The following is a 20,567-nucleotide window of genomic DNA, read 5'->3' as shown; positions in this document are numbered from 1 at the left end:
TCGATATGCAACTTGGTCAAATGTTCCAACGGTACTTTCAATTCGTCCATTTTGCTTTGTCAGCATTAGCAATTTCAAAACGTTCGTTGAATTTTATAAAACCGTTTTATTCTTTCTTATTTTTTCCTCCAGACAATAAAACGAACAGAAAAAAAACATAAATATATGAAAGGTTCATTGTCTAAAGAAAAAAAAATCAAGTGTATATTTTTCTCCGGAGAAAAAAAAAATAACGCCCGATTTTAGCAGAGAAAACCACAAGTGACGAATTCTTTTTCCAAAAGTATAAAAATTTACCTAAGTCGCGACGAACCTTTTTCTTTTTGCAAAAGTACAGCGCTATCTTTGAAAGTCGTGACGAACGTTTTTCTTTTCAACTCTTTTTTTTTTCTGTAATGATCTGCGTTTTTTTTTTTTTTTAAGTTACCGTGAACCTTTCAGTTGCAAGTATTATGTTAGACACTTCCTTAGGCTTGATAACATTTGAGTCCGATGTCGTTAGTATTTTTAGAATACTATTTCAACGCGAGTATTTTTTTTTCAATGTCGTTAGTGGTTTCGATTTTAGTATGCTCCTTGAATCCAATATCGTCAGTTTTAATTTTTTAAAACACTGTTTTTAAACGTGAGTACGTTCTCCGAATCCAATGTCGCCAGTGTTATGGCTTGCGATAAGCCACAAAAAACAGAACAACGGAATAGAGTTTAAACAATGTATTACTGGAACAAGAACGTAAAAAGGTTACAATTGAAAAGAGTAGTAAACGTCAACGAGCAGGCGAGGATCGCTCTGGTGTTAATATTTATTTGCATAAATATACACATAATGTGGCACAAGGCCAAAAATAGGGGGGGGGTTAATGTGGACCTATCTAACATAACGTTAACTTAACTAGACTCTTTCACCAGAATACCAGAATCACTCTATGGGAATCCTAATTATAACCCGAAAAATGATATATACATGATGTGGGGGGGGGGGGGCTAAAGATTTTATATACAAAAAGAATGAAATATTTACAATGAAAAAATAGTAGTTAGTAAAAGAGCCCCCCACTACTAATTGTGGCAGATAGAAAGCTTTGTCAGTCGAAAAGACGCAGGTCCACACGAAAACTGACTTTATTGAATAAACACCACAAAGACGACCTGCATCACTGACAAAGCAGTCCATCCGTCACCTAATTGGGGTCGGGAATTGGGGTTATCGAACCTAAGGTGGGAAAAAAAAAAAAAAAAAAGGGGGGGGACAAGGGCAAACTAAAAGAGGGACTGGGACGATGAACACATACATACTCTAGCTAAGTTAAAAAATCAAACAATAAAGCCTAACTAACCCATACTAAACTAATCGGTCCGATACTGATGTCTTGTTAGTTCAGGATACCCAAAATCCTTTTTGACCTAAATCAAATCAGAAACGAATTCAAGGCCAGCTCCAGTCACTCTACACAGTCGCGAAGCTTTCACCCACCTTTCGTTGAAATTCACAGGAGTGAGTTTCACCTTCTCCAGCTTAATTCGCATTTTCAACCGATGCTTGAACATGAGAACAAGCTGGGGAGCAGTGAAGGTCTCATCTCCGTAAACCTCCTTCTGTCGTGTCGACCAAATCACGCCTCTCATAACAGCTAGCAAACACAGAAAAACATAACGTTCCTCTTTCTTCATACTCGGCGCCCAATTGCAGCACGGGGAAACCGCATCCAGCACAAAAAAAACGCCCGTTCAGTATGCGAACCGTGAAGCTCTCAACTAACTCACATAACGGTCGAACGATAGCGCAGCGGAAGAAAGCATGGCTTAGGTCTTCCTCCCATTCTCCGCATCGGACACAACTAGGTGTCATTGTAAAACCCGCTATGAAAAGTTTTTTGTGAACCCAGAGGGCATCTCGGATTACCAGCCAGGTGAGCGATGCCTCGTAGTTATCGAAACAGCTCATCCCGGGTGCCCAAGGCCACATCGAGCGACGCTCCTCATTCGTGAAACCGAACTCCTCAATCTTTTCGTCTCGGACAGATCCCCTCACTAAAACCCTATATAGCGCTTTGCGAGACAACAGCCGGGTGTCAGAGAGGCTTTCATTCACCCGTTGAAGGAACTTCAACGCCTGTCGACACTCGCGATAGAAATGGCATTCGTTTCGGGGCCTCCTGCGTGCCTCCCCCTCAGCCGAATGCACACTCTCCAAAGCCGGAAAGGCTTTCTTAGTGTCTTCCATCAAGAAGACACCGTTCCCTAAGTCAGGTGTACACATTCGGTCTAGGTATATCAGCCTTAGAGTGTGTCTACGTATTTTGATATTCGGCATATCCAGACCGCCTTCAGACGGATGCAGGCAACAGATCTCCCGAGCAACCATGGCTTGCTTTCCGCGCCATAAGAACGCGAAAAGAGCACGCACTAGTTCAAGTAGTGAGGACTTCGGGAGTGGAAGCACTGATAGACGGTATAGGATCAGGGGGTAGATATGAGTATTGCATACCTCCGCCCGACCCTTTAAAGTTAGATTTCTCAAAGACCACAAATGAGCTGTGGTCTTGACCGCTTTCAACACTTCCGACCAATTTTTCTCCAGCTAGAGGTCGGGGCCAAACCAGACGCCGAGTAGCTTGCAGGGCCCATCAGTCCAGCCAAAGGGCCCCTGAAGGGGCGTTCCCCTCCAGGCACCAACACGTAAGCCAATAGACTTAACATGGTTGATTATGGCCCCTGTTACCTGTGCATACCGTCTTGTTTCCATGTCGACGACTCTAATCTCGGCATTGCTCGTTACAAGCACAGTCACATCGTCGGCATAGGCGGTATACTTTACTGGGGTAGAACCACCTGGCAAAGTAATCCCGCGAAGGACCGGATTCACCCTAAGCTGGCGCAAAAAGGGCTCAAGCGCGATGACATACAGCATGGGTGATAACGGACAACCTTGACGGATAGATCTTGTTAACCTGAAGGGCTTCGATCTCACCCCATTCACCTCCACCATAGCACCGGGGTTAGCATACAAGAGGCGAATCCATGAGCGAAACTGGGGTCCAAACCCAGCTGAGCAAAGAACAGCCCCTAGGTAACGATGGTCAACCCTATCGAATGCTTTGGACTGATCTAAATTGATCAGCGCGGCTTCTGTGTCGACTTTCTCTATGATCAAGCGTATCGCGTGCAAATTATCGTGAATCGTCCGGCCCTTAACAGAACACGTCTGTTCGGGACTTATGAGACGATGTAAAACAACCTGCAGACGATTTGCTAAGATCTTGGCCAAAATCTTTAACTCTGTGTTTAACATCGTTAAGGGCCGGAAATTGCTAATCCCATCCCCTCCATTTTTATCTTTGCGAAGCAATTTAATGATTCCCCTGGTAAAGTACTGAGGTATAGACCCGTTCCTAAACCAGGAGTTGAAGAGTGTGGCCAGCAAAGGAATAAAAATGAGCGACAGCCTCAAGTACACCTCGTAAGGCAGACCATACATCCCAGGGGTCCTGTCTAGCCCGACTTGTTTCAGAGCCTCAAGGACTTCTTCCTCTTTTATGCTACCTTCACACGTAGCTGCTTCGGTCGCTTCAAGGCGAGAAAAGTCAGCTAAATACGTATCAAACTGTTCAATCTCCAGACCGGGCTCCATGGTAAAAAGCTCCTGCAAATGAGCTCGAAAACCCTCCAGGATTCCATCATTTGATGTTACGGTTCGTGCGTCCGGCAATGTGACACTGGCGATGTGTCGATCAGTCGCATGTCAACGCTCCTCCGCACGCATTGACGCGGCCATGTTTGTTGCCTCGTTCGGCACTCTTTTTAACCTAGCCCTAACTACTAGACCCTGGTCCTTCCTGTTATCCAGGGAGTCCAGTTCAGCCTTAATTAAAGTATAACTATCACTATCCCCCTCCTCCACCGCCCTTTTTAATCTATCATCTAGTGCCGCTTTCGCTGCTCTAGAACTAAGATTGAGTCGATGACTAAAATCAGCAGCGAAGGACCTAATTACTTGTTTAAGTTTTCCCCACCACTTATTCCCGATAATGGCTCCCGTCAATTCCCTCTGTATTGTTAGTAAAAGCTGTTCCCGGAAGCCCTTCAAACAACGACGTGTTGAACTTCCAGTAACTAGCCATCCTAGGTTTAACGCTATCTAAGTTTACCCGAACCCGGACTAACCTATGGTCCGAATAAACTATGTTATGAAAACTTGGACAGTCTAAAAGCCCTAAGTCGACTCTCTTAACTAAGAACCGATCGATGTAACTCGAAAGTTGCACCGGATCGGAGCCGCGTCTACCTGTCCAAGTCCAAACTACATCCCCGGGCTTTTCGTTTCGAAATTTATCGACAAGATCAAACTTGTCAATAAAGTCTCGAAACGCCTTAGCATCCCGGTTCTGGTTAGTAGCCCTTGAAGTATTACCCCCGTGATCTAAATCGGGATCCAGGACCGCGTTCCAGTCTCCCGCTAAAACTATCCGCCGAGACGAATTCATGAAGGGCTCAATCCCCCGAAAAAAGGAAACCCTCTGGCCATGGCTATTGGGAGCATAAACCCCAATAAATCGAAATGCCACATCCTTTACGGTAACATCCAGCACGTGCACTCTTCCCTCTGGATCAGCATAGACTGGGTCACACGAAGCATCAAGAGTGCGTCTAACTAGCCAGGAAACACCCCTCGAGTGGGAATCAAAATGTGCTGAATAGAGCTGAAAGTCTCTAAGCAGCACACCCTGATAATCACTGGGAATGAAGTGCGTTTCCTGTACACAGCATATATCCACCCCGAGGCGTTGAAGGTCGCGTGCAACTCGAAGTTTACGAGAGGCGTCCCTCAACCCTCGGACATTCAAAGTAGCTAACCTTAAAGCCATTGTGATCTATCTAGGGTTGGGTATCCTTAACAAACATGGACGGTGCCAAGACACCGACAGCTGTCCCCAATGATCCTGAGGTCATCTCATTAGTGATGGCCCCATCAGGGGACAGACCACCGATGTCTAGAGGAAATGTTAACTTAATCGCTCTATAAAGTGAAGGGTGGATTTTTATGGGGACCCGTCCAACACATAGTTTCTCCATTTTAAGTATGTCGGAGTCGCTAAAAAAGGCTGCTGGAGGAATGATATTAAAAGCAGAGTTTGCTTCCTCCAGCATAGTCCAAACTCCTTTGGCCTCTTCACGACTTCTGACCACAGTTAAAAGTCTTTTGGCATTAGGAAAATTTTCTGGGTTTGTAATGTCTAGTTTGCTTATCTGCTTCACCGCGTAGAGGTTTCGGTAGTCTTTTCTAACGTGATTTTTGGATATGGTCTCTATATTAGCCGTGATCTTACACACGTCTTTGCCCTGAAAAAAAGGGGGTCTTTTCTTTTTCTGGTCTTTTTCCACGGAGGGACTTCTTTGTCTTTTCTTTTCAGAAGTAGAAGGGCGAGGTGATGGAGGAGGGGGCATGTCAATTTTCATAGGGGAAGCGGGGGGGGGAGTTTTTGGGTGTATTGTTTGGGGAGCAGAATGGAGACGGTTTAGGGGTCTTTTTGGATGGGGAGCCTAGGGTTGTCAACTTTGGGTCTCTTTTTGGTACGTTTGCGGGAGAGAGGGGTGGCGCTTTACGGGGTGATCTTTTCTCTTTTGGAGGAGGGGCAGGCTTTTCGGGGAAGAGAGATTCGGGGAAATCTAATATTTTTTCTTTTTCTTTTTTCTTCTCGCTTTGCTTGCGCTTTTCATCAAGCGAGTCCTTTATTTTTAGCAGGGCCTTAAACTTGTTGCCCCCCGGGTCTTTACTGGTCCTAATGTCTAATATCTGCTCTTTGGTCAGTTTATCTGCGTACGTTTTACGAGGCGATTTAGAAAACGGTACCAGTGTCCATTCTCTCTTTTTAGGCGATTCCATCTCGGAGTTAAATTTTTTTTCGAATTCTTCTGTTGTGATTTCTTTAATCACTTCAATTTTTTCGCTTATATTTGGTGTTCTAGCATCAGGTTCGAGGTGCCCAACAATCACCTCTTTAGGGTTTGTTGTGTTTGTTACATTGGTTTTGGTCTTTTTCGGACAGGTGTAGGTTAAGTGACCTACTTCACTACAAATCCAGCAGGTCGGCCTCCTCCCTGTGACCACAATGGGGAGTTTTTCAGCTCCCGCTTCCAGGAAGTAGGGTATTTCGAGGAAAGCTTCTTTGTTTAAAAGGATGTCGAAGAACCAGACTCCGTTGTACTGGTCCACCTCTATACCAGTAATATCACCGAATTTCAGGAGGTAGGCAACTAGATATTCACCTGGGACCGCCCCTGGCACTTCGAAAATGGAAACAGTCGTTACTCGTTCTCCTCCGTCCTAGGTACTCCATTCTTAAAATGTAGTCTTGTGTAATGATTTCTTTTTTAGTTAGTGCGACGCATTCTTCTTCTGTTTTAAACAGGGCGGCCCAGGTATTGTAGCCTCTGCATTTCGTTACACGATCCGCACGCATTCCTGCTGTTGCCAGTAATTTAGTTACAGTTTCCTTAGTTGACCTGATCAATTTTTTGGTCTTGCGATCTACCACAAAAAGTGAGATCGTTTTCTTGGCAAATTCCTGTAGTCGTGGTGCTTCTAACGTAACTCCTGTTTCTGTAACATATTGCAAACATTTCCTTGCTTCCGTTAAAAAGTTGTTAACGTCTATTTTAACTTTGGGTGGTTTTGCCCACCCATTCTTTTGTTCGCCACTTTTGTCCTCTTCCGACGGCACATTGCTGGCGGACGCCATGGCCGACGGGTTAGAGAGGGGGAGAGAAAAAAAAAAATAAAAAAATAAGGTAAAAGTCCCGTTCAAAAATAACAGCAGGAAGGTAACAGCAATAACAACTTTAACAAATAAAACAAATTTAACACGGCAATAACAATAATAATAATAATATGTAAAACAATCGCAGGAAAAATAACAAACCAACGTGACGATAAAGACTCCGGGAGCTCTGGTGTTTAATCCACACCTGAGATCAAAAGCTCTATAGTTTATATAATAGATAGAACAGTCCATTTGAAGGGTGATTTCCCCACAACAATAAATAAACATTTACCAAAGAAAATTCTAAGTTTTATACAATTTTTAATTTCCATTGTAATATAAATAAATGTTTACCAAATTATATTCTGATGTCATGCACCGTTTCATAATTTCAATTGCGATGATATATAAACATTTACCAAATGAAATCTTGACGTTTTATACAATTTTTACATGTCAATTGTGATATAAATAAACGTTTACTAAATATTATTCTGATGTTATGCACCATTTTAAATTTCAAGTGTGATGATAAATAATTATTTACAAATTAAATAGTGACGTTTGAACAAGTTTAAAATTTCAATTTTGATATAAATAAACGTTTACGAAATTAAATTCTGCTTTTGTGCACCATTTTTGAATTTCAATGAATGAATGTTTATTTATATCATAATTAAAATGTAAAAATTGTGTAAAACGTCAGTATTTAATTTGTAAATATTAATTTATATTTACAAATTAAATACTGGCGTTTTACACAATTTTTACATTTCAATAGTGATATAAATAAACTTTTACCAAAGTAAATTCTGATGCTTTATACAATTTTTAAATTTCAAATGTGATATAAATAAATATTTAATAAATTAAATTCTGATGTTATGCACCATTAAGAAATTTCAATTGTGATGATTAATAAACATTTACTAAATTAAATACTGACGATTTATAAATTTTGAAAATTTCAATTGTGATATAAATAAACGTTTACCAAATAAAATTCAGGTGCTATGCACCATTTTAAATTTCAATTTTGATATAAATAAACATTTACCAAATTATGTTCTGATATTATTCACCATTTTTCTATTTCACTTGTGATGTTAGAGAAACATTTACCAAATAAAATTCTGATGTTTTATACAATTTTTAAATTTCAATTGTCATGATAAATAAACGTATACCAAATAAAATTCTGATGTTTTATACAATTTTTAAATTTCAATTGTGATATAAATAAACATTTACCAAATAAAATTCTGACGTTTTATACAATTTTAAAATTTCAATTGTGATATAAATAAGCATTTACCAAATAAAATTCTGATGTTTTATGCAATTTTTAAATTTCAATTGTCATGATAAATAAACGTATACCAAATAAAATTCTGATGTTTTATACAATTTTTAAATTTCAATTGTAATGATAAGTAAACGTATACCAAATAAAATTCTGATGTTTTATACAATTTTTAAATTTCAATTGTCATGATAAATAAACGTATACCAAATAAAATTCTGATGTTTTATACAATTTTTAAATTTCAATTGTCATGATAAATAAACATTTACCAAATAAAATTCTGATGTTTTATACAATTTTTAAATTTCAATAGTGATATACATAAAAGTATACCAAATTATATTCTGATGTTATGCACCATTTTTCTATTTCAGTTGGGATGATAAATAAACATTTACTAAATTAAGTCCTGGTGTTTTATACGACTTTTACATTTCAATTGTGATATAAATAAACATTTACCAAATTAAATTCTGATGTTATGCACCATTAAAAAATTCGAATTGTTATGATAAATAAACACTTACCAAATAAAATTCTGTAGTTTTATACAATTTTAAAATTTCAATCGTGATATGAATAAACGTATACCAAATTATATTCTGATGGTATGCACGATTTTTAAATTTCAATTTTGATATAAATAAACATTTGCAAAATCATATCCTGACATTTTACACAATTTTACAATTTTAATTGTGATATAAATAAACGTTTATAAAATTAAATTCTTATGTTATGCACCATTTAAAAATTTCAATTGTGATAATAAATAAACATTTACACAATTAAAATCTGACGTCTTATATAATTTTTAAATTTCACTTGCGTTATAAATAAACGTTTACCAAATTAAATTCTGATGTTATGCACAATTTTACATTTCAATTTTTGTAATAAATAAACATTTACCAAATTAAAATCTTACGTTTTATATAATTTTTAAATTTAAATGGTGATATAAATAAACATTTACCAAATTAAATTCTGATGTTATACACATTTTTTAATTTAAATTTTGGTAATAAATAAACATTTACCAAATTAAAATCTGACCTTTTATATAATTTTTAAATTTAAATAGTGATATAAATAAAGTTTACCAAATTTAATTCTGATGTAAATGCACCATCTAAAAATTTCAATTGTGATGATAAATAAATATTTAACATATTAAATCCTGACGTTTTATACAATTTTTAAATTTCGATTTTAATATAAATAAACGTTTACCAAATTAAATTCTTTTTATGCACCATTTTTAAATTTCAATTGTGATAATAAGCATTTACCAAATTAAATTCTGACGTTTTATACAATTTTTAAATTATAATTGTGATAATAAATAAACGTTTACCGAATTCAATTCTGATGTTTTACACAAGTTTAAATTTCTATCGTGATTATTTTTATTTTTTATTCATTTTTTTTTACTCGCATTCACTCTACCATGCACACCATTACTTAGACGTAAGGTGCAACTATTTAGGACTATGCCTAGGAAAGAAGAACAGAATTTTGGTTTACGTTACATTTTAACTTCTGCATATCATTACAGTCATTGAAACCTGGCACACAACCGGTGTTTAAAAAGAAACGTAATGTCCCGTTCGCTTCCCTGAACAAAATAAATCAGGAACTAGAGAGATTAGAAAGCATCGGTGTAGGTGTACTGGCTAAAGTTGAATATAGTGAGTGGGCTGCTCCGGCAGTTTACGTAAAGAAAAGGTCTGGGGAAATTCGTGTTTGCACCGACTTTGCGACTGGACTCAACAGGTCCTTAGAAGACTTTCACTATCCATTACCTAGTCCAGAAGAAGTGTTCACGAAATGAAGTGGCGGCAAGTTTTTTTCTAAGATCGACCTAAGCGACGCTTACCTACAGATTCCGATAAACGACAAAAGCGCTAACCTCCTCTGTATTAACACTCATCGGGGTTTGTACAGATACGAAAGACTCGCGTTTGGTGTCAAGGTTACACCCGCAATATTTCAGCAAGAAATGGATACTATGCTGTCTGGCTTGGACACCGCAATCGCATATCTTGATGACAGGAGTGCTGTATCTATATTATCAGAGACATGATCGATTAGAGTGCAGTCCTAACTTGAAGGAGAATGGTAGACAATATAAAGTAATGAAAGGCTAGTCAGAAGCACATAAAAAACTGGTCATCCAATTCAAGACGTTCTCTAGTTAAGGAAAGGTGTTATGAATATAAACTCCAAGCCTGTGCATATATCTATCTGAGACCTTGCGGTAGAGAGGGAGGTGTAGCAGTTACCATAACAGACTATTTTCTCGTGGATTAATGCCCCCTTGCTGACTGATTTGGCAACACACTGACCAGTCAGCTACCAGAGCGTACTAATCCTTTGTATTCTTTTAATGGACTATTTATTCCTATCTGGAACGATCCAGCAGCCAGCAGAGGAACCCTGACTACCAAAGAACATGAACCTCTCTCCTCTCGCTCTCTGTCCACTGAATCACCTCAGACAGCAACTACCACACTGAAGACTTCCATACAATCCTTCTTAATGTGAAATAAACCTTTTAGTTGTTCTGGTATAAAAAAGAGGTATTGATTAATTATTATGTGTTTTTTGTATTTATTAATCTTTTTTTTTACATGGAGGTCACCACTTATCAAGGCCACTCGAGGATAAGGGTTATTACATATACAGTAATCAATGGGATAGTATAGTAGTAATAGTTAGTATTGGAGATTTAATAAAGTGTCTTACTTAAGGGGGCGATTCATCAGGAATTTGTTTATGTTGAACTTGAAGACATCCAAGTTGTAGTCAGGTGGGGAACAGGCAAACGGAAGAGAATTCCACAGACGTGCACTTCTAAGAAAGAAGCTTTGTTCATGGAATCTACGTTTTGATTTAGGCACAGATAAAGAGTGGGGAAAATTACTGAGTGTGGTTTCAGCTAGACGGGTGTTTTTTGTGAAAGATTGGCGAGGGGGGACTAGAGATTGGTGCTCAGACGAGCACCTGCCATGGAAATAACGCTAAAACAGAGATAGGCTTGCAATGTCTCTTTTGTGGGAGAGAGGTTGCAGGGTAGAGAAAAGGGCATCCCCCACTAAGCCACGAAGTCTATTTTGTACTCTGTCAAGGCAGAATAGGCTATTTTTAGCAGCTCCTGCCCAGTTGTAGCAGCAGTACTTCATCCTTGGACGTACTTGGCTTTTATATAGATAGAGAATTGCATCAGTAGTGAGATATCTTCTGGAGCGGTAGAAGGATCCCACCATCTTTCCAGCGACCTTGGCAACAGACTTGATGTATATGTTCCATTTCAGATCAGGAGTGAAGGTCAAACCCAGAAGCTTGTCAAAACATGGGGCTTCTCCTAGACGAGAGCCATCCATTTCAATTGATGCCAGATTGGGATCAGAGTGTTGATGATGTAAAGATAGGAGTTTGGTTTTAGATGCATTAAACATAACTAGCCACCTCTTCCCCCACTGTACCACACGTTAAGAGAGAATCAGAGAGAACTTTGTCATTTACAGCCTTTGATGTATTGCCAGAGATAGTCGTGTCATCAGCATAGATGTCAACGAATGATTTAAGTATGTATTTTGGGAGATCATTGATGTAGATCAGGAAGAAAGTTGGTCCCAGGATGGACGCCTGAGGGACTACAGCATTAATACTGTGGGCCTCGAATTTCTGCCCATCAACCACTACTCTTATGAACCTATCAGACAGAAATGATTTAATAATTGAGAAAGCATTTCCAGTTATACTGTAGCTGGAAATCTTGTGAAGTAGGCCTTTATGCCATACCTTGTCGAAGGTCTTTGATATGTCAAGAGCAATTGCCCTAGAAAGGAAACCTTTGTCGAGATATTCACTAATCCTGTGAGATATAACTGTAAGCACATCTACTGTAGAACTTGCAGAACGGAAATTATATTGCATGTCATTAAGGAGGTTATTTCTGCTGAGGTGGTTGACTACTTCTTTACTTAATATGGATTCCAGCAACTTACTCATGACACACAGGAGACTTATTGGTCTGTACTGAGAGGGAGATGACTTACCACCTGAATTCTTAAATACAGGGCAAACTTTCCAGGGTGTTGGAAAGCACTTTTCTTTAAGGCCACGCTTAAACAGTTTTGTAAGTATGAGGGCAAGTTCTGGTTGAAGCTTTTTCAACACTATAATTGGAATGCTGTCTGGGCCAGTTGCTTTACTGGAATCAAGGTTCTTGATTAATTGGCGACCTCACACACAGATATTTGTATGCTGCATAGTGTGTTGTCTGTTATAGGAAGAAATACGGGGAATTGGTGGCTTTTGTCGCATAGGGTAGAATTAGCCGCAAAGTTCTTGACAAATAGTTTGGCCTTGTCTGATGCTGATGAGATGACCTCAGGTCCATTGATGATGATTGGAATAGAACGCATGCTTCTGTTCAAGATCCTGTTTGCTATTTGCTAAAACTGGTGGGAACCAAGCGCTGCTCAGTTACTTTGGATTTAACGGACTGAGCGTATAGCTCTCTTGCATTTTTTATTACTCTTTTACAGTGGTTGCTGGCAGTCCTGAAAGCAGCTTTAGTCTCAGTACATCTATTACGTTGGTAGCTATGGAAAAAGTCATTTCTGTGCATGATGGCAGCAGCACATTCTGAGGAGAACCATGGCTGGCTGTTAGGTTTTTATTGGAATTTTTTGGATGGTACGAATCGGTCTATATATACAATTAACCATTTGGTCAGGTCTGATACTATAGAGGACATATACTTTTTAAACATGGAATGCATAGGTAGATCAGATATGAATGTATGGAAGCTATCCTAGTCAGAGTAGAGTATCGATATACAGTATGGTGGAGAGGTACGTCTGAAGACTTATTGCATTTCATTTTTATCTTAACTAACACAACTTAGTGGTCGGTGGATCCCAGGGGTTTTGTGCACTCACACATAAAACTATAGAGGTATCCTGTCATGTTAAATTTGTTAGAGGAGATTGATGAGTGTAAGTTTGTTTCACTTAAGGCTAAGATATCCGGAAAGTTTACTCAGATGTAAGATTCTACATCATCTAGATTACTTCTAAGTCCACGGATATTTGTGAATGCGAGAGGGAAAATTGGTTTTCTTTGGCTGGTTGTCTGTTTTAATTGTGATATTTGTTTGGGTTATCATTTCATTACGTTTTTGTTTAATTTCAGGTTGGGGAGAGAGGGTGTTGCACAAAGTAGGCCAGTTTGGACGCCAAGTATACACACACAATTATCCATTAGCCGAGTCCTGCATAGAAAGTTGTGGCCTCATGAAAGCCCACCCGAGATAGCAGTAGGATCCCTTTCCATGCGTGACATGCCTATAACTATCCCAATATGACAGAGCAGCCACTCTAAGGGCTGCCAAAGAGCTAGGGCTTTTGTATTGTCAGGCGAAAACAGCAGCCAGACAAACTGTCCATCATGTATTCTCAACCTCTAAGACAAGACCGGCCCAAATCAGCCGAGTGAGAACAAGTGGTATGCAAGCAAACTGAATTTGCTCAGTTTACCAAATTTAAAATTTCAATTGTTTAAACATTTACTAAATCGTTCTGATGTTTTGCTCCATTTATAGATTTGTATATTTTTGATTTCCTCTGTGAACTTGAACCAAATTTTATTGTTCTACATTTTTTATTTTTAACTTTCACTACATATAATTTTTTTTGTTATATTCGACTCGTTTTAGTCTCAATATGACATGAAGAACATTTTATATTCAGCAAGGATTTATAATACCACCGCTTATGAAAATCTTGAAAAATTTGTAAGTATTTTCAACACTTTCTGAAACCATAATTTAACATCATTTTTTAATATGTTTTTACGAAATCAGAACATTGCAGCCTTTTACGATTTCAGTAACAATAACAATAAAAATTCTGATATTTTGCATCATTTTAAAATTTCAATAGTGATGATAGATAAATCAAATAAAATTCTGATGTTTTGAACGAATTTTAAATTCAAACTGCGATGACAGAAAAACGTTTACCAAATAAAATTATGGTGTTTTGCACAATTTTTGAATATCAATTCTAATGACAAATAAACGTTTACAAAATTAAATTCTGATGTATTGCACAATTTTTGAATGGAAATTTTGATTTTAGATAAACGTTTAAATTCTATTTTTTGCAACATTTGTAAATATAAACGTTTATCAAATTACATTCTGATGTTAAGCACAATCTTTAAATGTCAATTGTAATGATAGATGAACATTTATCAATGTAAACGTTTTGTACAATTTTTAAATTTCAATTTTAATGATACACAAACGATTACCAAATTAAATTCTAATGCTTTGCACAATTTTTAAATTTAAACTGCGATGATAGATAAATGTTGTAGACCCATGCTAGAGGTTACAAATGAAAGAAAACACAAGTAGCGTAAATTGTATAAAATATAATATGTATTTATCATAAAGAATACAGGAGCCACTAAAGTGGTATGAGAGGAACGTGTTCGTAGTATACGGTTAAACATGGTATGAATGTCTCCATTTAGTCTCTGAAACCAGTGGTATTCATAGGACTGGATGATTCCACTTAGTTCTGAAATAGGGGTGATTTGCACCCCCCAGATTTTCATTCCCCTGGGATAATGGTATAGCTCTTTTCTCTAGGGTTGATCTCTATCGGATTGGTCATTTTCCTAGAGGACCGGCGTTGTCCAGCTGCTTGTGGTGTTACCAAGTCGAACGTGTCATATCTGGTCCATTACTTTTCCTTGTTCAGCAGGAGGTTGTCTTTCGTCATCTGTTATACGTTTCTGAATTTGGTTTAAATGTTTCTTGTGCGTAAATCTTAGACCTTCGATAATATAGACCATCTGCCCGATCCTTTTCTGGACCTTTCCTAGTTCCCACATCGTACTATTATTTTTGTGTACCTGGAAAAATATCTTTTCACCAGTTAAATACCTCTTTTAAGGAACTATAGTATTTGGCAGTTTCACCTGTTTTGGCAAAAGTTTCTCCAAGACTGGCCTAATTTTTCTCGCAAAAATTAACTCTGCTAGCAACATCTTCGATAGAGTGTTTTCATTTCGTGTAATTCGGTAAACTTATAAAAACTGTTGTTCCTTTAGCCTTCTTCAGGGCTCTTTTCAGCATGTCTACAAACCTTTCTGCCTAACCGTTCGATCGGGGATGATAGATTGGCGTCTTTATGTGGTTAACCTGGAAATCCTCGCAGAAGCTTTTAAAATCTGCTGAAGTGAATTGTGTGCCATTGTCTGAGACTAGATAATCAACCACACCAAACGTAGCATACAATTTGTGAAGAGCACTGATTGTAAAATCCGTCGTTGGACTTTTACATCGAAATTAACCAATATTGTCTTGTTACATGTAAAACGAAACAAAAAAAAGTCACCCATGAAAACGAGAACCTTCCAAATTAAAACCTTGAACTATTATCTAAACCCAAAAAATGTAAATTAATACAAAATTAAGCCGACTTCACAAATTGATAAAAGTTAATTATTGGATTTTAATTACAAGGTGAAGCTCGAATGATTCAAACTCGAGATAGATAACGCCAAAAACATCCCCACATTAATATGGGAGGGGAGATTATCTTCAAGCAGTGTCCTGAATTGATAATTGAGCACCGGACTTATACTAAGTAGATATTAATAAGTCCCTTGTACCTATTCCATTTCTTTTTTTTAAATGGAGAGTAGATAATGCAGTGAATGGGTTATCAGCAGCTCCAGTAACTCTCGCTTCTCCTTTTTTGTCTCTCAGTCCTCATTCAAATGAGTGATTTTTCTGACAAAGGGTGAAGAAAAAGCTGCTTTCCAGGTCGGTAGTACTTAGTGAACATTAGTCTGAGATGTCGGAAATTTTTCTGTCTCTATGTCTATCCTTGTGGCCATGTCACTAGTAAGGGTGCTGGAGGTAAACGTTTCATCTGGGCTGACGTTATCCGTCTGATAATTAGGGACCTGAACCTTGGATTAACCACTAAGGAGGCTGTCCTATCAGCAGGCACAAAGTACTGTATTGCCATTTGGTGAATGGATTCTGGACTATGCAGTAGTCTCTGGTGGGGCCTCTCGATGCCATACTAGTGGGTAATTGTTACGGCTTTACCTTTTCATGTGCTACATATACAAAATTTCCTGTCCTTTTCTCTCTTACTGTCCCTCTCTATCCTGCTCTAACCAAGTATGCCGACCTGTTCCACAAATCCCAAAACCTCAATATGAAATATTTCCAGAAAAGAAACTCGAATAAACCTAGAATCCCATCTTCCAATGTAGACCCCTACTATCAGGTCTCTTTCTCCAACATCAGGGGTCTACGGTTCAACCTTCTAGAAGTTGAAACCCAATTACAGGAGACGAAACCGGACATATTCTTTCTAAGTAAAACTGGAATAGGGCCGACCACTTCCCTAGATGAGTTCATAATTAATGGATACTCTAATTTAACATCTAAATCTGACCCCCAAGATCGCCATGGGCATGGAATATGTGCCTACATTAAAGATGGCTTCCCGTATGGGAGGGATATCTCCAGAGAAGACCCTAATTTACCTTATATGTGCTTCCGGATTGCACCGGACACCACTGCATTTATATTTGCTCTTTATCGCTCCCATAACAGCAGAGTTACTATCTTTAAGAGTATATCTGAGAAAATAGACCACATTCTGTCTGCACATCCCTCGGCTAACATCCACATCTGTGGTGACTTCAACGTCCATAACGTGGAATGGCTGACCCACTCAAATAAGATAGGCGATGAGGGGAGGTTCTGTCATGATTTTGCCATTGCTTATGACCTCACTCAGATTGTTCGTTAGCCCACCCGTGTGCCCGATACTACCGGTCATTATGCAAGCCTTCTAGACCTTTTTCTCTCAACTTCCTCTGAGCTGTGTTCATGTTCCGTTCTTTCTCCTCTAGGATCCTCTGACCACTCTGTTGTATTAGTTAAGATAAAAATGAAATGTAACACAAGGCCTCAGACGTACCCCTCCACCGTACTGTATACCGATACTCTATGGCTGACTGGGATAGCTTCCGTACATTCATATCTGATCTACCTATGCATTCCATGTTTAAAAAGTATGTGTCCTCTATAGTATTAGACCTGACCGAATGGTTAATTGTAGGCATAGACCGATTCATAACATCCAAAAAATTCCAACAAAAACCTAACAGCCAGCCATGGTTCTCCCCAGAATGTGCTGCTGCCATCGCGCACAGAAATCACTTTTTCCATAGCTACCAAAGTAATAGATGTACTGAGACTAAAGCTGCATTCAGGAACGCCAGCAACCACTATAAAAGAGTAATAAAAATGCAAGAGAGCTATATGCTCAGTCCGTTAAATCTGAAGTAGCTGATCAGTGGCTTGCTTCCCACCAGTTTTAGCAAATAACAAATAGGTCCTGAACAGAAGTGTGCGTTCTATCCCAACCATTATCAATAGACAAGAGGTCATCTCGTCAGCATCAAACAAGGCCAAACTATTTGCAAAGAACTTTGCAGCTAATTCTACCCTATGCGACGAAGGTCATTAACTCCCCATATTTCCTCCTATAACACAGAACATGCTAGGTAATATACAAATATCTGTGCGTGAGGTCGCCAAACTAATCAAGAACCTTGATTCCAGTAAAGCAACTGGCCCTGACGGCATTCCAATTATAGTGTTGAAAAAGCTTCAACCAGAACTTGCTCCCATACTCACGAAACTTTTTAAGCATTGCCTTAAGGAGAAGTGCTTTCCAACACCCTGGAAAACCTCATCAGTATGCCCTGTATTTAAGAATGCAGGTGATAAGTCATCTCCCTCTCAGTACAGACCAATAAGTCTCCTGTGTGTCATGAGTAAGTTGATGGAATCCATATTAAGTAAAGAAGTAGTCAACCACCTCAGCAGAAATAACCTTCTTAGTGAGACAAAATATGGTTCTCGTTCTGCAAGATCTACTGCAGATGTGCTAACGGTTATATCTCATAGGATTAGCGAATCTCCTGACAAAAGCTTCCTTTCTAGGGTAATTGCTCTTGACATATCAAACGCCTTCGACAAGGTATGGCATAAAGGCCTACTTCACAAGATTTCCAACTATGGTATAACTGGAAATGTTTTCTCAATCATTAAATCATTTCTCTCTAATAGGCTCATAAGAGTAGTGGTCGATGGACAAAAATCAGAGGCCCACAGTATTAATGCTGTAGTCCCTCAGGCGTCCATCCTGGGCCCAACTCTCTTCCTGATCTACATCAATGATCTCCCTAAACACATACTTAAATCATTCGTTGACATCTATGCTGATGACATGACCATCTACGGCAACATCTCAAAGGCTGTAAATGACAAAGTTCTCTCTGATTCTCTCTCCTGATCTTGAGCGTGTGGTTTAGTGGGGGTAGACGTGGCTGGTTACCTTTAATGCATCTAAAACCAAGGTCCTATCTTTACATCATCAATGCTCTGATCCCCATCTGGCATCAATTGAAATGGATGGCTCTCGTCTAGGAGAAGCCCCATGTTTTGACAAGCTTCTGGGTTTGACCTTTACTCCTGATCTGAAATGGAACACGTACATCAAGTCTGTTGCCAAGGTCGCTGGAAAGATGGTGGGATCCTTCTACCGCACCAGAAGATATCTCACTACTGATGAAATTCTCTATCTATATAAAAGCCAAATACGTCCAAGGATGGAATACTACTGCCATATCTTGGCAGGAGCTGCTAAAAACAGCCTATCCTGCCTTGACAGAGTACAAAATAGACGTCGTGGCTTAGTGGGGGATGCCCTTTTCTCTACCCTGCAACCTCTCTCCTACAGAAGAGACATTGCGAGCCGATCTTTGTTTTGCATTATTTCCATGGCAGGTGCTCGTCTGAGCTCCAATCTCTAGTCCCCCCTCGCCAATCTTTTACGAAAAACAGCCATCTAGCTGAAACCACTGTCAAAAATTTTCCCCACTCTTTATCTGTGCCTAAATCAAAACGTAGATTCCATGAACAAAGCTTCTTTCTTAGAACTGCACGCCTGTGGAACTCTGTTCCGTCTGCCTGCTTCCCACCTGACTACAACCTGGATGTCTTCAAGTCCTACGTAAACAAATTCCTGATGAACCGCCCCCTGAAGTAGACACTTTATTAAAGATCAACACTAACGTACTGTACATGCAATAACCCTTATCCCTGAGTGGCTTCCGGGCCTTGATAAGTGGTGACCACCTTGTAAAAAAAAAAATACCTCAGGCCATTTTGAAAAACTATTTACCACTATTAAATAATAGTTTCCATCCAGTGGGCCTGCGTAATCTACATGTATTATTTGCCATGGGTGGTCCGCTTTAGGCCACGGGCTAAATTGTATTGGGGGCACTTTTGCAACCAATGCACATCCCTTACACGACTTTACTGTGATTTCTATATCAGTGTCCATACTCTTCCAGTAAACGTAGGACCTCATGAGACTATTCAGACGCATAGCCTCAGGGCGTCCCGTATGAAAATCCTTTAAAATTTTCTTTTGTAGTGTAGCTGGGATTACTACTCTTTCTCGGTACAACAGTACCTCATTGTACATAGATAAAACTTCCACCGCCGATTCATCCGATTTAATTTTTTGTTTAATTTTTTTGATAAAACTATCTTCTTCAGCCTCCCTTATTATATCTTCCAAAGTGACTGGTAGTTCCTTGATCGTATTATATAGTATTTGTGTATAGTCTTTTTCACTTTGTAGTGACGCTATTACTGTGTCTTCCAGTGGTTCCCTTGATTTCGGGATTAATCGCGACAATCCGTCTGCATGACTTAACTTCGCAGATGTAAGAAATTCTATACTAAAATCATAATTTAGTAGAATGGTCCCCATCTTTGCAATCTATTGGCTGTGTAAGTTGGCAGACCTTTTTTAGAGCCAACGATGGTTATAAGCGGCTTATGGTCAGTTTGCAATTTAAATTTATGACCGTGTAAAAATCGGTGGAATTTTGTAACACCGAATATGATTCCCAGTGCTTGCTTTTCGATTTGGGAATAATTCTTCTCGGCAGGATGTAAAGTTCTTGATGCATGGCTTAGCGGACCCATCAGGCATCTTGTGTAGAATGCACGCCCCGATCCTATAAGAACTTGCGTCAGTTGCGACAATAATCTCTTGTTTCGGATTGAAATGAGTCTGGGATAAATCTGATATTAATACATCTTTTAATTTCTTAAACGCTGCCTGGCACTCAGGCGTCCAGTCCAATTTTTTGTCCTTTTTTTATAAATAAAACTTATTTTTAATTGAATTCTAATGTTTTGCAGGATTTTTAAATTTTAATTGTGATGATGCATAAACGTATTCCTGTGTTAAATTATAATCTGATGTTTTGAATCATGTTTAATATTCAATGGTGATTATAAATAAATATTTCTCGAATTAAATTCTGATGTTTGGCTCTGTTTTAGATTTACTGTCTTTTAA

The 20,567-nt window shown here is 38.7% G+C and overlaps 1 protein-coding gene across 6 annotated transcripts in view; it reads left to right on the top strand.

The window, feature by feature from the left end:
* Nucleotides 1–20,567, top strand: part of LOC145293679 (uncharacterized) — an 82,180-nt gene that overhangs the window by 44,779 nt on the left and 16,834 nt on the right. For 5 of the 6 annotated variants that reach the window (XM_080140074.1, XM_080140069.1, XM_080140071.1 and 2 more), the window contains one exon: nucleotides 13,796–13,873. The exons of the other annotated variant lie outside the window; for it this stretch is intronic. In XM_080140074.1, the coding sequence (XP_079996200.1) occupies nucleotides 13,796–13,873 (78 nt within the window). The remainder of the gene's footprint in view (nucleotides 1–13,795; nucleotides 13,874–20,567) is intronic. 6 annotated transcript variants of the gene reach the window in all.

Source organism: Euprymna scolopes, chromosome 15 (genome assembly GCF_053919585.1).
Source record: "Euprymna scolopes isolate OS-2025 chromosome 15, ASM5391958v1, whole genome shotgun sequence".
Classification (NCBI taxonomy): domain Eukaryota; kingdom Metazoa; phylum Mollusca; class Cephalopoda; order Sepiida; family Sepiolidae; genus Euprymna; species Euprymna scolopes.
Note: the sequence above shows the minus strand (reverse complement) of the source record. Positions and strands in the feature narration are given on the sequence as shown.